This window comes from Pseudophryne corroboree, chromosome 5, assembly GCF_028390025.1.
Source record: "Pseudophryne corroboree isolate aPseCor3 chromosome 5, aPseCor3.hap2, whole genome shotgun sequence".
Lineage (NCBI taxonomy): Eukaryota > Metazoa > Chordata > Amphibia > Anura > Myobatrachidae > Pseudophryne > Pseudophryne corroboree.
In genome coordinates, this window is record NC_086448.1 from 389,200,755 (window position 1) to 389,221,097 (window position 20,343).

Sequence of the window (20,343 nt, forward strand, 5' to 3'; positions counted from 1 at the left end):
AGTTCTTGTGTTTTGTTGGCATTGGCAATGAGCTGAGATGACATATCCGACATCATAGTTTTTATAGACCCCAGCCAGGAAGGCTCTGGACATGTTGTTATCAGCATTTTGTGATGACTGACTACACTGCTCACAGGATATGGAGCACTATGAAATAGGGGAGGATCTGGCATTACACACATTGCATGACTTCTGTTTCACCATAATGAAATACAGAAACAATACACATACAACACAGACTGAATACAATACAAGCCTGCCCTATTGCATGTGAAAGGAGACACAGAAGAGAGAACACCAGCACACCCAACGCTGTACAGCCCCAGTGAAACTGTCAGCGTTTTATGTAGTAATAGATAACCGTTATACTGCTGTACAGAAAATTCCCCAGAGGAATGTAAACTGTGCACTAATAGTTGCTCTCCCCCTCTGCACCCAGTACCAGTGATCCTGTGACAGTTTGGAGGAGCTGTATGAGGCTGCTGCTTATGCAGAGGAATGTGCCAAAATGCAGCTAAGCCCACTCTGATGTAGCTCCGCCCCTTGCTATGGCACCGGAGCTACTAATAAGTTTTATACTGGCTATGTCTCCACAAGCTGTGTAGCCTCACATAAATGCTTGGTAAAACACACCTCCTGCTAGTCTCACACAGGGGCACCAGCGGGTCCCCTCCAGGAGGGAACCGTACACCTCACCCACGCTTCTGACTCACAATGAACCGGGGGGGCCCCCCTAGCGTGGCCCTTGGTGTGTACTCACCACGACGATCACCTTCAGGCTCTGCCAGGAGTGTGCGGCAAGCTGCGGCTGCAACAGCTAAGGCGCAGTGCCCCGCTGAACAAAAAGCCCCTCAAGACGGTGGTCCTGCAGCAGAGAAGCGGCTCAGCACCTCATGAGGCCGGTGACCGCCCCCCCCCCCCCTCCTTACTCCCACGGCGCAGGTATGCTGTTGCCCAAACAGCATACCGAAATAATAACAGTTTAAATGAAACTGAAGAAAAACTCTGGAGCTAGTAGAGCGTGCATCCTCTCCTGAGGGCACTTTTTTCTAAACAGCCTGTGGGAGGGGGCATAGAGGGAAAGCGCCAGCACACCCAGTTGAAGAAATTTAAAGTCCACTGGCTCCTTTGGACTCATCTATACCCTATCGTACTAATCTGTCCCCAATATACCTTATGATTGCTAGAGAAATGTGTGTTTTAGCCCTGTAAGCACAACATCGATTAAGATCGATTTCGATGTGAAATCAATTAAAATCTGACGATAACACTTTAAAATCAGAATTATAGCCATCAATTGTATCTCCTAGGGCAGTGGTTCCCACACTTTGTTGAGTCACTGTGCCCTAGAGTATCAGAATTTTTTTTCACAGCTCCCCTAGGCCAAAAGTATCTTACAGAGAAATTTTGAAAGCAATATTAAATTAAGTAAATTGTGTATATAGGTCATCCTCAGGGTCAGTATATGTGGTGATGGACAGGATTCACTTCTTTTTATCCACATAGTTTATGACTGACAGCCAACAGCACTTGTGCCTATTACACTGTAACGCTAAACTATTGTTGTGGATTGAAATAGTATTCCCACTAGGGAATATCACCAATTTCTCTTACGTCCTAGAGGATGCTGGGGGCTTCCGTAAGGACAATGGGGTATAGACGGTCTCCGCAGGAGACATGGGCACTATAAAGAATCCTCCTCCAGACCTCAGTTAGATCCTGTGCCCAGAGGAGATTGGGTGCATTACAGGGGAGCTCTCCTGAGTTTCTCTGAAAAAGAATTTTGTTAGGTTTTTTATTTTCAGGGAGCACTGCTGGCAACAGGCTCCCTGCATCGTGGGACTGAGGAGAGAGAAGCAGACCTACTTAAGTGATAGGCTCTGCTTCTTAGGCTACTGGACACCGTTCGCTCCAGAGGGAGTCGGAACGCAGGTCTCCCCTCGCCGTTCGCCCCAGAGCCGCGCCGCCGTCCTCCTCGCAGAGCCGGAAGATAGAAGCCGGGTGAGTAGAAGAAGAAAGAAGACTTCTTAGGCGGCAGAAGACTTCAGATCTTCCCTGAGGTAAGCGTGCAGCGGTAACGCTGCGCGCCATTGCTCCCACACAAAACACACACTAGCAGGCACTGATGGGTGCAGGGTGCAGGGGGGGGCGCCCTGGGCAGCAACAAAAACCTCTAAATCTGGCATTTATAAGTTTATGGGCTGCGAAGGCAGTAATTATATAAATCCCCCGCCAGTTTTTATACTTTGAGCAGGACCGAAGCCCGCCGCTGGTGGGGGCGGAGCTTGGTCCCTCAGCACTAACCAGCACCATTTTCTCCACAGAGATCTGCAGAGAAGCTGGCTCCCCGGTCTCTCCCCTGCTGAACACGGTGACACAGGGCTGAAAAGACGGGAGGGGGGGGGGGGGGGGGCACTTGTAAGGCGCAGTGAGTGTATTACACAGTAAATTATATATATAAAAGCGCTATATTATCCGTGAAATTGTTTCCAGGTGTCAGTTGGCGCTGGGTGTGTGCTGGCATACTCTCTCTCTGTCTCTCCAAAGGGCCTTATTGGGGAACTGTCTCCTTTTAACTATATCCCTGTGTGTGTGGGGGTGTCGGTACGAGTGTGTCGGCATGTCTGATGCGGAAGGCTCAGCTAAGGAGGAGGTGGAGCAGATGATTGTGGTGTCTCCGTCTGCAACACCGACTCATGATTGGATGGGCATGTGGAATGTTTTAAATGCAAATGTGACCTTATTACATAAGAGACTGGACAAAGCAGAGTCCAGGGAAAAAGCAGACAGTCAATCCACGGCTTCGACTGGGTCACAGGGCCCTTCTGGGACTCAAAAACGTCCCCTATCCCACATAGCAGACACGGATTCTGACTCCAGTGTCGACTACGATGATGCGAGGTTACACCCAAGGGTGGCCAAAAGTATTCATTATATGATTTTTGCAATAAAAGACGTTTTGCATATCACAGATGACCCCTCGGTCCCTGACACGAGGGTGCGCATGTATAAGGAAAAGAAACCTGACGTAACCTTTCCCCCATCTGATGAGCTTAACGAGTTATTTGAAAAAGTTTAGGAAACTCCAGATAAAAAACTGCAGATTCCCAAAAGGATTCTTATTGCGTATCCTTTCCCTGCACAGGACAGGGTACGTTGGGAATCCTCACCCAGGGTGGACAAGGCTTTAACGCGCCTGTCCAAGAAGGTGGCGCTACCATCTCCAGACACGGCAGCCCTCAAGGATCCTGCTGATCGCAGACAGGAAACTACTTTAAAATCTATTTATGCGCATACGGGTGCTTTACTCAGACCGGCAATAGCATCGGCATGGGTGTGTAGTACAGTTGCAGCTTGGACAGATACCTTGTCAGCTGACCTTGATACCCTAGACAGGGATACCATTTTATTGACTTTAGGTCACATTAAAGACACAGTATTATATATGAGGGATGCTCAGAGAGACGATGGGCTGCTAGGTTCGAGAGCCAAACGCCATGGCAATTTCTGCTAGGCGAGCCCTGTGGACCCGCCAATGGACGGGTGATTCCGACTCAAAGACGCATATGGAGGTTTTGCCATACAAAGGTGAAGTTTTATTTGGGGAAGGTCTCGTGGACCTGTTGCCACAGCTACCGCGGGTAAATCTACCTTTTTGCCTTTTGTTCCCCACAGCAAAAGAAAACTCCACAATATCAGATGCAGTCCTTTCAGTCGCATAAGTCCAGAAGAGTTCGGGGCTCATCTTTCCTCGTCAGAGGTAAGGGTAGAGGGAAGAGAGCACCTGCTCCGGCTAGTTCCCAGGAGCAGACGTCCTCCCCGGTTTCTACTAAATCCACCGCATGACGCTGGGGCTCCACTGAGGAAGTTCGCGCCGGTGGGGGCACGTCTTTGACTCTTCAGCCAGGTCTGGGTTCTGTGAGACGTGGATCCTTGGGCGATGGAAATTGTATCCCAAGGCTACAAACTGGAATTCGAAGAGGTGACCCCTCGCCGATTTTTCAAGTCGGCCTTGCCAGATTCTCCACCAGAGAGGGCAGTAGTGTTAGCTGCAATTCAAAAGCTGTGTCAACTGCAAGTGATTATCAAAGTTCCCCTAGTCCAACGGGGAAAAGGGTACTATTCAACCCTGTTCGTGGTCCCGAAGCCGGATGGCTCGGTCAGACCCATTTAAAATCTAAAATCCCTAAACCTGTACTTGAAAAAGTTCAAATTCAAGATGGAATCGCTCCGAGCTGTGAACTCCAGTCTGGAAGGGGGGGATTTTATGGTGTCACTCGACATAAAGGATGCATACCTTCATGTCCCCATATATCCTCCTCATCAGGCGTACCTGAGATTCGCTGTACAGGACTGTCATTACCAGTTTCAGACGTAGCCGTTTGGGCTTTCCGCGGCCCCGAGGATTTTCACCAAGGTGATGGCGGAGATAATGGTGCTCCTGCGCAGGCAGGGAGTCACAATTATCCCATACTTGGACGATCTCCTGATAAAAGCGAGATTGAGAGATCATTTGCAGAGGAGCATGTCGCTCTCCCTGAGAGTGCTACAACAACACTGTTGGATTCTCAATCTGCCAAAGTCACAATTGATTCCAACGACTCGACTATCATTCCTAGGCATGATTCTAGACACGGATCAGAAGAGGGTTTTTCTCCCGATACAAAAAGCCCGGGACCTCCAGAACATGGTCAGAGACCTGCTAAAACCAAAAAGAGTGTCTGTTCATCAATGCACTCATGTTCTGGGCAAAATGGTGGCAGCCTACGAGGCCATCCCCTTTGGCAGGTTTCATGCAAGGACTTTTCAGTGGGACCTCCTGGACAAGTGGTCCAGGGCCCATCTACAAATACATCAGAAGGTACGCCTGTCCCCCAGGGCCAGGGTGTCTCACCTGTGGTGGCTGCAAAGTGCTCACCTTCTAGAGGGTCGCAGGTCCGGCATTCAAGACTGGGTTCTGGTGACCACAGACGCGAGCCTCTTCCTCTCATCTCAAAAATATTGAGAATCATAAGACAACAAAGAGTGAAAACCATACTCATTGTTCCAGATTGGCCTCGAAGGGCCTGGTATTCAGATCTTCAGGAATGCTCACAGAAGATCCGTGGCCTCTTCCTCTCAGGGAGGACCTGTTACAGCAGGGGCCCTGCGTGTTCCAAGACTTACTGCGGTTACGTTTGACGGCATGGCGGTTGAACGCCGAATCCTAGCCGGGAAAGGTATTCCGGAGGAAGTTATCCCTACTCTGATAAAGGCTAAGAAGGAGGTGACGGCGAAACATTATCACCGTATATGGAGGAAGTATGTATCTTGGTGTGAAGCCAAGAAGGCTCCTACGGAAGATTTCCATCTGGGCCGTTTTCTCCACTTTCTACAGACAGGAGTGGATATGGGCCTGAAGTTAGGCTCCATTAAGGTACAGATTTCGGCCCTGTCTATATTCTGTCAGAGGGAATTGGCTTCTCTCCCAGAAGTCCAGACGTTTGTGAAGGGAGTGCTGCACATTCAGCCACCTTTTGTGCCCCCAGTGGCACCATGGGACCTTAACGTGGTGTTAAGTTTCCTGAAATCTCACTGGTTTGAACCTCTTCAAACAGTGGAATTAAAATTTCTCACGTGGAAGGTGGTCATGTTATTGGCCTTGGCATCTGCAAGGTGGGTGTCCAAATTGGCGGCCTTGTCCCACAAGAGCGGGTATGCCATAATAATTCTCTTGGGAATCGGCAACTTCTTGTCAGGATTTTCCCAAGCCTTTTCAAAAAAAAGATTGTTCAGTTCATGAGAGGGAGGAAACGTTACCGGAGGTTTCTTTCCTTTAAACATACAGACCCTTGTCTCAGGAACAGCAGGGTCTTCCGTGATATGTAACACTTCTTTTATTGCCACAATCATGTACTGAATGCTCTTAGCAGTTTAGGATTCAGTCTGGCATCACCATAGTCGACACTGGAATCCGAATCCGTGTCGGTATCTGTGTCTGCTATCTGGGTAAACGGCCGTTTCTGTGACCCTGAGGAAGACTGCATTTGGGATAAAGCATCTTCCATGGATTGTCTCCATGTTTGGTTCTGAGCCTCGGATTTATCCAATCTCTTATTTAATAAAGCCACATTTGAATTCAAGGCACTCAACATATTTACCCAATCAGCAGTCGACGGTGCCGACAGATTCACTCCCCCACACTGTTCTGTCCCCACACCAGCCTTCTCCTGGGAAGAGCCTTCAGCCTCAGACATGGCGACACTCGTACTGACACCACTATCACACCGGCTATAGGGAACTGACCCACAATAAGGCCTATCAGAGAAAACACAGAGGGAGTTTGCCATTTCACACCCAGCGCCCAACCCGGTCTGAAAGTATATAATAATGCCCCAGACCTGTCAGCGCTGTTAATAATAAACACTAAATTTTGCTGTGCCCCTCCCATTTAACACCCTGTTACTTGTGACAGAAGTGTAGGAGGCCAGGACCAGCGTCTCTGCAGCTCACAGTGTAGAGAAAATGGCACTGAGTAGAGCTGGAAGGATCAAGCCCCGCCCCCTTCATGGCGCGCTTATATCCTGCTACTTTTTCTAAAATACTGGCGGGGGTCTACTACTTTTGCTAGGCTAAATGTGAGGTATTATTGCTGCCCAGGGCGCTGCACCCCCTGTGCCCTGCATCCATGTAGTGCCGATTGTGTGTGGGAGAAATGGCGCGCACCGTGACCGCTGCGCGGTACCTCCGAGACTGAAGTCTTCTGCCGTCTGTACTGAAGTCTTCTTTGCTTCGGTTACTCACCCGGCTTCATTCTTCTGGCTCTGTGAGGGGGACGATGGCGCTGCTCCGGGAACGAGCAGCAAGGCTATACCAAGTGATCAGACCCTCTGGAGCCAACGGTGTCCAGTAGCCTAAGGAGCAGAGCATTTAAATTCACATTAGTAGGTCTGCTTCTCTCCCCTCAGTCCCACGAAGCAGGGAGCCTGTTGCCAGCAGTGTTCCCTGAAAACAATAAACCTAAAAAAGTATTTTCTCAGAGAAACTCAGGAGAGCTCCCCTGGTGTGTGTCCAGTCTCTCTGGGCACAGCATCTAACTGAGGTCTGGAGGAGGGGAATAGAGGGAGGAGCCAGTTCACACCAATTTAAAGTCTTAAAGTGCCCATGTCTCCTGCGGATCCCATCTATACCCCATGGTCCTTATGGAGTCCCCAGTATCCTCTAGGACGTATGAGAAAATAAGAATTTACTTACCGATAATTCTATTTCTCGGAGTCCGTAGTGGATGCTGGGGTTCCTGAAAGGACCATGGGGAATAGCGGCTCCGCAGGAGACAGGGCACAAAAGTAAAGCTTTCCGATCAGGTGGTGTGCACTGGCTCCTCCCCCTATGACCCCCCTCCAAGACAGTTAGGTACTGTGCCCGGACGAGCGTACACAATAAGGGAGGAATTTTGAATCCCGGGTAAGACTCATACCAGCCACACCAATCACACCGTACAACTTGTGATCTAAACCCAGTTAACAGTATGATAACAGCGGAGCCTCTGAAAAGATGGCTCACAACAATAATAACCCGATTTTTGTAACTATGTACAAGTATTGCAGATAATCCGCACTTGGGATGGGCGCCCAGCATCCACTACGGACTCCGAGAAATAGAATTATCGGTAAGTAAATTCTTATTTTCTCTATCGTCCTAGTGGATGCTGGGGTTCCTGAAAGGACCATGGGGATTATACCAAAGCTCCCAAACGGGCGGGAGAGTGCGGATGACTCTGCAGCACCGAATGAGAGAACTCCAGGTCCTCCTTAGCCAGGGTATCAAATTTGTAGAATTTAGCAAACGTGTTTGCCCCTGACCAAGTAGCTGCTCGGCAAGGTTGTAAAGCCGAGACCCCTCGGGCAGCCGCCCAAGATGAGCCCACCTTCCTTGTGGAATGGGCATTTACATATTTTGGCTGTGGCAGGCCTGCCACAGAATGTGCAAGCTGAATTGTATTACACATCCAACTAGCAATAGTCTGCTTAGAAGCAAGAGCACCCAGTTTGTTGGGTGCATACAGGATAACAGCAAGTCAGTTTTCCTGACTCCAGCCGTCCTGGAACATATTTTCAGGGCCCTGACAACATCTAGCAACTTGGAGTCCTCCAAGTCCCTAGTAGGTGCAAGGCACCACAATAAGCTGGTTCAGGTGAAACACTGACACCACCTTAGGGAGAGAACTGGGGACGAGTCCGCAGCTCTGCCCTGTCCGAATGGACAAACAGATATGGGCTTTTTTGAGAAAAAAACACCAATTTGACACTCGCCTGGTCCAGGCCAGGGCCAAGAGCATGGTCACTTTTCATGTGAGATGCTTCAAATCCACAGATTTGACTGGTTTTAAACCAATGTGATTTGAGGAATCCCAGAACTACGTTGAGATCCCACAGTGCCACTGGAGGCACAAAAGGGGGTTGTATATGCAATACTCCCTTGACAAACTTCTGGACTTCAGGAACTGAAGCCAATTCTTTCTGGAAGAAAATCGACAGGGCCGAAATTTGAACCTTAATGGACCCCAATTTGAGGCCCATAGACACTCCTGTTTGCAGGAAATGCAGGAAACGACCGAGTTGAAATTTCTTTGTGGGACCTTCCTGGCCTCACACCACGCAACATATTTTCGCCACATGTGGTGATAATGTTGTGCGGTCACCTCCTTTCTGGCTTTGACCAGGGTAGGAATGACCTCTTCCGGAATGCCTTTTTCCCTTAGGATCCGGCTTTCCACCGCCATGCCGACAAACGCAGCTGCGGTAAGTCTTGGAACAGACATGGTACTTGCTGAAGCAAGTCCCTTCTTAGCGGCAGAGGCCATAAGACCTCTGTAAGCATCTCTTGAAGTTCCGGGTACCAAGTCCTTCTTGGCCAATCCGGAGCCATGAGTATAGTTCTTACTCCTCTACGTCTTATAATTCTCAGCACCTTAGGTATGAGAAGCAGAGGAGGGAACACATACACCGACTGGTACACCCACGGTGTTACCAGAACGTCCACAGCTATTGCCTGAGGGTCTCTTGACCTGGCGCAATACCTGTCCCGTTTTTTGTTCAGACGGGACGCCATCATGTCCACCTTTGGTATTTCCCAACGGTTTACAATCATGTGGAAAAAACTTCCCGATGAAGTTTCCACTCTCCCGGGTGGAGGTCGTGCCTGCTGAGGAAGTCTGCTTCCCAGTTTCCATTCCCGGGATGAAACACTGCTGACAGTGCTATCACATGATTTTCCGCCCAGCGAAAAGTCCTTGCAGTTTTTGCCATTGCCCTCCTGCTTCTTGTGTCGCCCTGTCTGTTTACGTGGGCGACTGCCGTGATGTTTTTCCCACTGGATCAATACCGGCTGACCTTGAAGCAGAGGTCTTGCTAAGCTTAGAGCATTATAAATTTACCCTTAGCTCCAGTATATTTATGTGGAGAAAAGTCTCCAGACTTGATCACACTCCCTGGAAATTTTTTCCTTGTGTGACTGCTCCCCAGCCTCTCGGGCTGGGCTCCGTGGTCACCAGCATCCAATCCTGAATGCCGAATCTGCGGCCCTCTAGAAGATGAGCACTCTATAACCACCACAGGAGAGACACCCTTGTCCTTGGATATAGGGTTATCCGCTGATGCATCTGAAGATGCGATCCGGACCATTTGTCCAGCAGATCCCACTGAAAAGTTCTTGCGTGAAATCTGCCGAATGGAATTGCTTCGTAGGAAGCCACCATTTTTACCAGGACCCTTGTGCAATGATGCACTGTTTTTAGGAGGTTCCTGACTAGCTCGGATAACTCCCTGGCTTTCTCTTCCGGGAGAAACACCTTTTTCTGGACTGTGTCCAGAATCATCCCTAGGCACAGCAGACGTGTCGTCGGGATCAGCTGCGATTTTGGAATATTTAGAATCCACCCGTGCTGTTGTAGCAGTATCCGAGATAGTGCTACTCCGACCTCCAACTGTTCCCTGGACTATGCCCTTATCAGGAGATCGTCCAAGTAAGGGATAATTAAGACGCCTTTTCTTCGAAGAAGAATCATCATTTCGGCCATTACCTTGGTAAAGACCCGGGGTGCCGTGGACAATCCAAACGGCAGCGTCTGAAACTGATAGTGACAGTTCTGCACCACGAACCTGAGGTACCCTTAGTGAGAAGGGCAAATTTGGGACATAGAGGTAAGCATCCCTGATGTCCCGGGACACTATATAGTCCCCTTCTTCCTGGTACGTTATCACTGCTCTGAGTGACTCCATCTTGATTTGAACCTTTGTAAGTGTTCAAAAAATTTTTTAGAATAAGTCTCACCTAGCCTTCTGGCTTCAGTACCACAATATAGTGTGGAATAATACCCCTTTTCTTGTAGTAGGAGGGGTAATTTAATTATCACCTGCTGGGAATACAGCTTGTGAATTTTTTCCCATACTGCCTCCTTGTCGGAGGGAGACCTTGGTAAAACAGACTTCAGGAGCCTGCGAAGGGGAAACGTCTTCTTCTTACTTCAGCATCTGCAAGGGGGCCGGCGGCAAGGCTCCGGTGACCATCCAGGCTGTACCTGTGATCGTCCCTCTGGAGCTGATGTCCAGTAGCCAAGAAGCCAATCCATCCTGCACGCAGGTGAGTTCACTTCTTCTCCCCTAAGTCCCTCGTTGCAGTGATCCTGTTGCCAGCAGGACTCACTGTAAAATAAAAAACCTAAGCTAAACTTTTCTAAGCAGCTCTTTAGGAGAGCCACCTAGATTGCACCCTTCTCGGCCGGGCACAAAAATCTAACTGGCTTGGAGGGGGGTCATAGGGGGAGGAGCCAGTGCACACCACCTGATCGGAAAGCTTTACTTTTGTGCCCTGTCTCCTGCGGAGCCGCTATTCCCCATGGTCCTTTCAGGAACCCCAGCATCCACTAGGACGATAGAGAAACATCGATGGTTAGCAAACATCGACGTCCATCCCTACTCGAGACACCTGGCTCTCATTGTCACGTGCTCCATCCAGTCAGCATACCTTATTTAAGGTACACTCAGTGTGCCTTGTCAACACTTTCTCCTTTACACAAAATGTCACTTCAGTCACTTACTGTACTCCAGTGAAGGTACTAGTAGATCATTTTAATCCAGGTGTAGTAGCCTTGTGGGAGTCAGTCCTCTCCGCCTCTCCCCTTGTAATACTACATATGTCCATAAACCCCTTTATTTACAAGGAATTGAGGAGTCTCTTTCACTTAACAATATCTCAGCATTACTATAACACTGGGTCACAACATTGACCATAAATACTTTGAATTGGGTATTGAGCAGTATTCGGTCATGAGGCAGACACTCACTAACATCCCTTTTCTAATGCCGCAATAACACAGGTTTTTGCTGTGACCCGGGAATAGCGAGCAAGGCTGGACTAGGGAAGGACCTTGGTAATGGGGCAGTGTAAATGGGTGATCCATATCATCCGACCAGAGTCCTGTTAAAAGTATATGGAGAGCTGAAAAAATGCACAGCTACGATCAAAATATCTGACATGCGGGGGGGCGGCCAGCACAGGGCTAGTCTGCCTCGCATACCGGGTCCTGCCGCACGCCGGCAATGCTTTCACACCTGCAGAGTAGCTACCTGCCTACACAGCATAGCCATGTTTTTGCCTGCAGCGGCTGCGTGTGACATCACATAGCTGCGTGACAAATGCCCGTGAAAACGCAGTCCCAATCATGCTGACACGCCCCATGATCGCATTAGTGAGATGCCTTCGCATATCAGTGTGTACGCAGTGCGGCTGCTGCGCATGCGCACACATCATCGGGCTTCAGCCTGCGACCGCTGTTGTAGCAGCGTCCAGGTCTGAATTAGGCCCAATGTACGGAAGAAGAAGATTTTCACAAAGGGGGAAGGAGGGGAAGGGGTGTTTTGAAGAAAAACCAACATGACACAGCCCTGTCAGCTTATTCTTTGCCTCTTTTCATTCACTAACAGCTCATATGGTGTATTATAATATAAGAGTTTTACAAATTGGCTGAACATATACAAATATGAAAAATTACCATATACACTTTGTCAATATCAAATTGCATGCCAAATAGTAAATTCGTATTCATAAAGCCACTCCCAATTTAACTAAACCTAGTGTGACTTACCATTTTGCTTTTAACAAGTTCTTCAATAGCACTGACAAGCTCAGCAGCACTGGGAGTTTCAGAACTAGTTGGACGTGCCAATAATCTAGATGTCTGAAGAAAGATACATAAAATTTTATGTTATTAAATGAAAAAAACATCAAAAACTTACATCAAATGAAATAAAAAATGACAATACGAGGGTTTGGGTAAATGCTCATTGTTTCTAAAGCAGATTGCTTTTATTTCTTGTGTAAGGAGTAAAAAGTAAAAAATGTTATAACAAAATATATTCTCAGAACGCTGGGGCAGATGTATTAACCTGGAGAAGGCATAAGGAAGTGATAAACCAGTGATATGTGCAAGGTGATATACGCACCAGCCAATCAGCTCCAATATGTAAATTAACAGTTTGGAGCCGATTGGCTGGTGCGTTTATCACCTTGCATTTATCACTGGTTTATCACTTCCTTATGCCTTCTCCAGGTTAATACATCTGCCCCAATATATGATAATGTCCATAAATGTCGATTTTAGGGTATGCTTTAACTTAGATAAATATATTTAAAAGCAAACAAAAATAATAAAATACAAGACAAACATGAGACACTGAAGAGATTTTGGCATTGCGGATAAAAGATTTTTGGTGTAAGTTTTGAGAAAAACCTATTATGCTACAGTATATTGTTTCATTTTTTGATTCCTGTTGCATTTTATGATGCTAGTGTTGAATAAAACCTTTGGCTTATATGAACATACATAGTGGTCTCTCAAAAAGATTAAGATATGCAGGCTCAGACTGTATTATTTGATGAAATGGAAAAAAAAACAAAACAAAAAAAATATATAAGAATTATGAGTGTTATAGTTTTTTTTCTCCTAATACCAAGCACAGTTTCTGAGGTTTGGCAACAATACTGTTAATGCTTTGCATATTGTTTCAGGTGAATACTTCTCTATAAAACATTTTGTTTTCTCATACGTCCTACAGGATGCTGGGGCCCACTTCAGTACCATGGGGTATAGATGGTTCCGCAGGAGCCATGGACACTAAGAATTTTCAAGGGTGTGAACTGGCTCCTCCCTCTATGCCCCTCCTCCAGACCTCAGTTTAGAAAATGTGCCCAGTCAGACTGGATGCACTCCAGGGGAGCTCTACTGAGTTTCTCTGAAAGACTTATGTTAGGTTTTTTATTTTCAGGGAGGACTGCTGGCAACAGTCTCCCTGCTTCGTGGGACTTAGGGGGCAGAAGTAGGAACCACCTTCCTGTATAGTTTAATGGCTCTGCTTCTGGCTGACAGGACACCATTAGCTCCTGAAGGGTACTGAACGCTAGCTGCGGCTATGTGCTCACTCCCACAGAGAAAATATGTGTCTTGGTGTAAATCCAAGAAGGCTCCTACGGAAGAGTTTCAGTTGGGACGTTTTCTCCATTTTCTGCAGACAGGTGTGGATGCGGGCCTAAGATTGGGTTCAATCAAGGTTCAGATTTCGGCCTTATCAGGCTTTTTCCCCAAAAACAATTGGCCTCCTTTCCAGAAGTTCAGACGTTCGAGAAAGGGGTGCTGCACATCCAACCTCCATTTGTACCTCCGTTGGCACCATGGGACCTTAATGTGGTGTTGCAGTTCCTTCAATCAAATTGGTTTGAACCTCTGCAGGAGACATATTTGAAGTTTCTCACTTGGAAAGTGGTCATGCTGTTGGCCTTGGCATCCGCAAGGCGGGTGTCTGAGTTGGGGGCCTTGTCTCACAAGAGCCCTTACCTGATCTTCCATGAAGATAGGGCAGAGTTAAGAACTCGTCAACAATTTCTTCCGAAGGTGGTTTCGTCTTTCCATATAAACCAACCTATTGTGGTGCCAGTGGCTACGCACACCTTCACTGCATCAAAGTCTCTTGATGTGGTCAGAGCTTTGAAAATTTATGTCGCTAGAACAGCTCGGATACGGAAAACAGAGGCTCTGTTTGTCCTGTATACTCCCAACAAGATTGGGTGTCCTGCTTCTAAGCAGACCATTGCGCGCTGGATCAGAGGGACGATTCAGCACGCTCATTGCACAGCAGGATTGCCGATACCGAATTCGGTGAATGCCCATTCTACTAGAAAGGTGGGCTCATCCTGGGCAGCTACCCGGGGGGTCTCGGCATTACAACTTTGCCGAGCAGCTACTTGGTCAGGGGCAAACACGTTTGCAAAGTTTTACAAGTTTGACACCTTGGATGAATGAGGACCTCAAGTTTGGTCAATCGGTGCTGCAGGGTCATCCGCACTCTCCCACCCGTACTGGAGCTTTGGTATAACCCCATGGTACTGAAATGGATCCCAGCATCCTCTAGGACGTATGAGAAAACAGGATTTTAATACCTACTGGTAAATCCTTTTCTCCTAGTCCGTAGAGGATGCTGGGCACCCGACCCAGTGCGTACTTTACCTGCAGTTGTTAGTTGGTTGTTACATGAGTGTTGTGTTACGATTATTTTCAGCATGTTGCTGCAATTGTTCATGCCCGTTGGCGTGTGTTAAGTTGAATGCCATGTTGTGCGGCATGGTTGAGGTGTGAGCTGGTATGAATCTCACCTTTAGTTTAAAAGTAAATCCTTTCCTCGAAATGTCCGTCTCCCTGGGCACAGTTCCTATACTGAGGTCTTGAGGAGGGGCATAGAGGGAGGAGCCAGTTCACACCCTTGAAAAGTCTTAAAGTGCCCATGGCTCCTGAGGAACCGTCTATACCCCATGGTACTGAAGTGGACCCCAGCATCCTCTACGGACTAGGAGAAAAGGATTTACCGGTAGGTATTAAAATCCTGTTTTCTTGACTTTCAAAATAAGGAAATGTCATAGCAATTTTTTAATTGTAAATTAATGCAATTCATTTAGGCATTCTTGTTATTAGTCTTTATCTGTTTGCATCCCTCCTAACTCTCAAAATGGTGGCGCTTACAGTACACGAAAGTGGGTTAAGTGTTGTGTGCAAATGGAATATTTCTGGCTGAATCACGGTGGGGGATGCGCATATCAGGGTTGACGCTTATTCTATCTAAATTTTGCATGTGTAAATGTTGGGAGGAAAGTGTTTGGGCAAATTTGCCCAATGTTGTAGTCAGTGGTGAAAAAACCACCAGCACCCAGTTGTAATTTATAAATAAATAAATATTATCAGCAGTAGAGATAATTTCAGAAGAGAAGTGTGCTTATCAGTACACAAGCTGTCCACTTTTGTATAATTGAGAGCTGCATGTGACAGGGCTGTCACACAGTGCACAGTGTCCAATAGCCAATGTTATGGAACAAAAGGAACCGACCAATGATAATAAATTGTGTATGGTAATGAGGATCCTGTGAGTGATAACTCTGTCCATGCTTTTAAAAGCAAAATGAGGGCTGTAAGAACACTGCCTTTTGAATCCCCACAATCCCATTAGGCAAGTGGAACCCGATGTATCCCATGTATGGTTGAAAAACTGAACGTGTTGAACTTTACCTGCTTCCACCTGGTGATGTTCAAGGACATACATAACGTTACACAATGTACAACAAAATTTAACAATACTCTGATGCACACATAATGCCAATTTTTCTCACCAACAAAGCCTGCGTATAACCAAGGAGTTCATAACAAAAGTACCCAATGACTTATTATTTTCCCACATTTCTGTTTGTACCATTTATCAATGAGAATTCCTGAATAACTCTGTTGTCCGTGATATGTTCACGGTCAAAATGGGGTGTTATCTGATGATTTTAACATATCCCTTAAATAAGAGAAATGGGGGAAAAAGTCCAAGTGTGAAATTCGGATGTGGATGATGGTATGTCAGATTCACCATGAATTGTGTCAACAAGCCACCAGTTCCAGTAGGTTGATCTATTCTACCGGGAAGCACACTTGACAAACCTCAGGAGTCTTCCAAACATTTCAGAAAAATAGGCCAGTAGGGTTCCATGTTAAGTGTATCACATTACTGCACACCTTGCACTTAATACGTACTTCTGGAATTGCTCTTCAAGGGATTAAAACTGCTGTACAAAATTTGAGCAAGTTATGATAGCAAAGATACACTGACATGATGGTAAGGAGTTTGCTTCACACAGAATAAGTGCGCAGCGTAAAGGTAAATGTGACTGAAGTTGATAAACAGGATCCTGAGGTATGGTCCTGGGTTCACTGGTCAAGAAGGGTCGTCCTGATCATACACACTTCAATAAAAATACAAATGCTGGCTGAATATAGAAGTTGGAAATTCAAGATTATTGCTCCCGCAATTTACGTCTTCAAGCAACCAGATTTAAATTCAGACATGCCCTGCAGTGGGTGACTCAGTCATCAGATGGGCACATTGTGTAATCTGGTCTCAAGACACTGAATAACTAACAGTTTGCAATGTCATGTGTGTGTTTGGATTTGGTATATTTTACACACTGTCTTGGCAGACTGTCCAGAGAGGTTAATGTGTTGATACAGTTACCTAAGATAGACTGTCCGCAAAAATGATTTCAGGAAAATAGGCTGTAAATTTACAGCAAGGAGCAAGTGAAGTATCTGAAATTGCACCGTATTACTCTTTGGTCTTCTTTCCTGTCTCTCCTCTTCTAGATTCTCTGGTTCTTAATTATGGTGCGCAAACCACTGAAGCACAACGCAAATCAGAGATTTTTATCTTATGCAGCAGGATGTGGGAGTGACTGTAGAGGAGAATAAGTTTGCACCAGCTGATGGGTGGTGATGATCAACACTTACAGTAGTATGGAAAAGGTAGAATTGCATTGGTGCAGAAATTTAATTTAATTTTGTAAAGTCATTCTAGAAATTAGATAATGGGCACCATTGATGTCAGCGACTGATGTTGTAAAAACAATGGTGGAGCCAGTTCGATGGCCGCGAACTGCACATGCACAGCACTCAGCAATGAATGGTTAAATCATCGTTTATTTTCTACCGATAGTTTAAAACCACTGGCAATCAAAGGCCATCACTAGTAGATTATATATTTTGAAGTATGTACAGATGGGATGTAGTCATGTGACCAGTGGTTACTATACCGATGCTGGAATCCTGAGCGCTGGATAGCCCGACAGATGGAATGCTGACTAAAAGAGACTACTCCCACTCGTGAGTGTCCACGACACCCATAGAGTGGGAATAGAACATGTGGCGCTCCCCCCACCGGCAATCTGGAGTCTGAGATCCCGGCGTCGGTATGGTGACCGCCGGTCACCCAAACTCAACCTGTACAGATGTGTCTCCTTGTTGCTGCAGTCACGTTAAAGAGCAATTCTAGTCGCACCTACTCGTGAGCGCATTTACTAACAATTGGGTGTCTTTTTGTGCATTCTTTCCCGGAAAATACATCTTATTCAATTTACTATGTGAATAAGACGCACAAGCAGACACTGTTGATTAAAATGATATGCAGCATGCCTATATTCTGTGTGGGACTGTGGCTGTATCTGCATATGAAATGGCACTTTGCAATGTTTTCCTGAAAAACACTGTAACGTAGCATTTTGTATGCAAATACAGCAGTAGTCTCACACAGAAAATAGGCATGCTGCGTATAATTTTAATCAACAGTTTGCTTGTGAATCTTATTCACATAGCGATTCGAGTAAGATGTGTTTTTTTGGCGGGGAAAAAAAAAGCCAGATGCCCGGCAAAAAAGATGCTAGAAGTTAGCAGAGTTGCACAGGAACTGCCAGCTCACTCACACCAAGCATCTCTTGGTACATGGCGTATCGATACTAGATGTATGAGAACATGTGTACTGCAATTTACAATTTGCAAAATTGTATATTTTGCACCAGGTCTAGACGGATATATATTGGTGTCATCCTATACCCATATGGCAGTGATGGCTAACCTTGACACTCCAGCTGTTGCTGAACTACACATCCCAGCATGCCCTGCTAGTTTTGCTATTTGGCCATGCTAAAACTGATGCAGGGATGTGTAGTCCAACAACAGTTGGAGTGTCAAGGTTAGCCATCACTGCCATATGGTATGCATTTTCATTAGCAGCTTTCAATTGCTCTTTTGTTGGAGAATCACTTTTTAAGCCCACTTATGTTACATCAAGTAGGGCACACTACCAGTTAATTCATTAAACTGACTGACTCTTTGAGCCTAAAATTAAACTAGATGAAGACCACTCAAGATGAATGAAGCACTTAAGCTCTGATGAAGTTGCATCTACCGTCAACAATTATGAGCTCCTCTAGCGAGTTTACTGAGGACTTAGAAAGATAACTGCTACATAGAATGGAACAATATTATAAAAAGACCTCTAAACACTTCCACTTTCAACAGTCAGAAACATCAGTAGGAAATGGAAGCTAAGGGGAAGTGTTGTAGCCAATGCAAGATGCAGAACACCCTGACATATTTTTGATAGAACTGCTCCTATACAAGTCAGATATGCAAAGAAGAACATATCGCTCCAAAAGGACATGCAGAAAAGTTGGTCTGATAAGAGAGTACATGGTGAAGACAGATAAGTTGGCTAAATAAAACAGCTGGAGTAAGTGGCCTAATAGGTGAGCACAATGAGGCAGATGTATGAAACCTGGAGAAGGGATGAAGAAGTGATAAGGCAGTGAAAAGTGCAAAGTGATAACGCACCAGCCAGTCAGCTCCTGTCATATTTCATATCTGTAATGATTGGCTGGTGCTTTATCACCTTGCACTTATCAGTGCTTTATCACTTCTTTATTTTTTCTCCAGGCTTCATACATCTGCCTCAGTATTGCTAATACAAAAATTATCTACATGGAAAAGTTCTCCATAGGAAACTTTTTTCTATAAACTCAAACAAAGTCAATGTCTGACATAAGCAAAGCAATACTTTATTTGTTGGCTACAACCACAAAACATAGTTTTTACCTTAGCATGGCAGAATAAAATAAATTACAATAAATTAGTTTTAAAAAGCTCACAAACACCTCAAACTTTACTACATACAAATTTGTGCATTCTGGTGTGATGCACAGTAATTGGACATCTTTAGATCACTGGAGTTGAGTGTTTGTACTGTGTCAAAGGAATTAGGCAGATCCCAAATAAATATTAGAAAATTTACTAAGACGAGCTTCTCACTAGATTTAAAGGCAATAATAAGAATTTACTTACCGATAATTCTATTTCTCATAGTCCGTAGTGGATGCTGGGAACTCCGTAAGGACCATGGGGAATAGCGGCTCCGCAGGAGACTGGGCACAAAAAGTAAAAGCTTTAGACTAGCTGGTGTGCACTGGCTCCTCCCCCTATGACCCTCCTCCAAGCCTCAGTTAAGATACTGTGCCCGGACGAGCGTACATAATAAGGAAGGATCTTGAATCCCGGGTAAGACTCATACCAGCCACACCAATCACACCGTACAACTCGTGATCTGAACCCAGTTAACAGTATGATAACCGTAGGAGCCTCTGAAAAGATGGCTTCCAACAATAAACAACCCGATTTGTTTGTAACAATAACTATATACAAGTATTGCAGACAATCCGCACTTGGGATGGGCGCCCAGCATCCACTACGGACTATGAGAAATAGAATTATCGGTAAGTAAATTCTTATTTTCTCTGACGTCCTAGTGGATGCTGGGAACTCCGTAAGGACCATGGGGATTATACCAAAGCTCCCAAACGGGCGGGAGAGTGCGGATGACTCTGCAGCACCGAATGAGAGAACTCCAGGTCCTCCTCAGCCAGGGTATCAAATTTGTAGAATTTAGCAAACGTGTTTGCCCCTGACCAAGTAGCTGCTCGGCAAAGTTGTAAAGCCGAGACCCCTCGGGCAGCCGCCCAAGATGAGCCCACCTTCCTTGTGGAATGGGCTTTTACAGATTTTGGCTGTGGCAGGCCTGCCACAGAATGTGCAAGTTGAATTGTACTACAAATCCAACGAGCAATCGTCTGCTTAGAAGCAGGAGCACCCAGCTTGTTGGGTGCATACAGTATAAACAGCGAGTCAGATTTTCTGACTCCAGCCGTCCTGGAAACATATATTTTCAGGGCCCTGACTACGTCCAGCAACTTGGAGTCCTCCAAGTCCCTAGTAGCCACAGGTACCACAATAGGTTGATTCATGTGAAACGCTGAAACCACCTTAGGGAGAAATTGAGGACGAGTCCTCAATTCCGCCCTATCCGAATGAAATATCAGGTAAGGGCTTTTATAGGATAAAGCCGCCAATTCTGATACGCGCCTGGCTGAAGCCAGGGCCAACAGCATTACCACTTTCCA

At 46.2% G+C, this 20,343-nt stretch overlaps 1 protein-coding gene across 2 annotated transcripts in view; it reads right to left on the minus strand.

Annotated features, from left to right (window-relative positions):
* TRIO (trio Rho guanine nucleotide exchange factor) overlaps positions 1-20,343 on the minus strand; it is a 1,426,902-nt gene that overhangs the window by 204,987 nt on the left and 1,201,572 nt on the right. For both annotated transcript variants that reach the window (XM_063922713.1, XM_063922714.1), the window contains exon 37: positions 12,125-12,217. In XM_063922713.1, the coding sequence (XP_063778783.1) occupies positions 12,125-12,217 (93 nt within the window). The remainder of the gene's footprint in view (positions 1-12,124; positions 12,218-20,343) is intronic.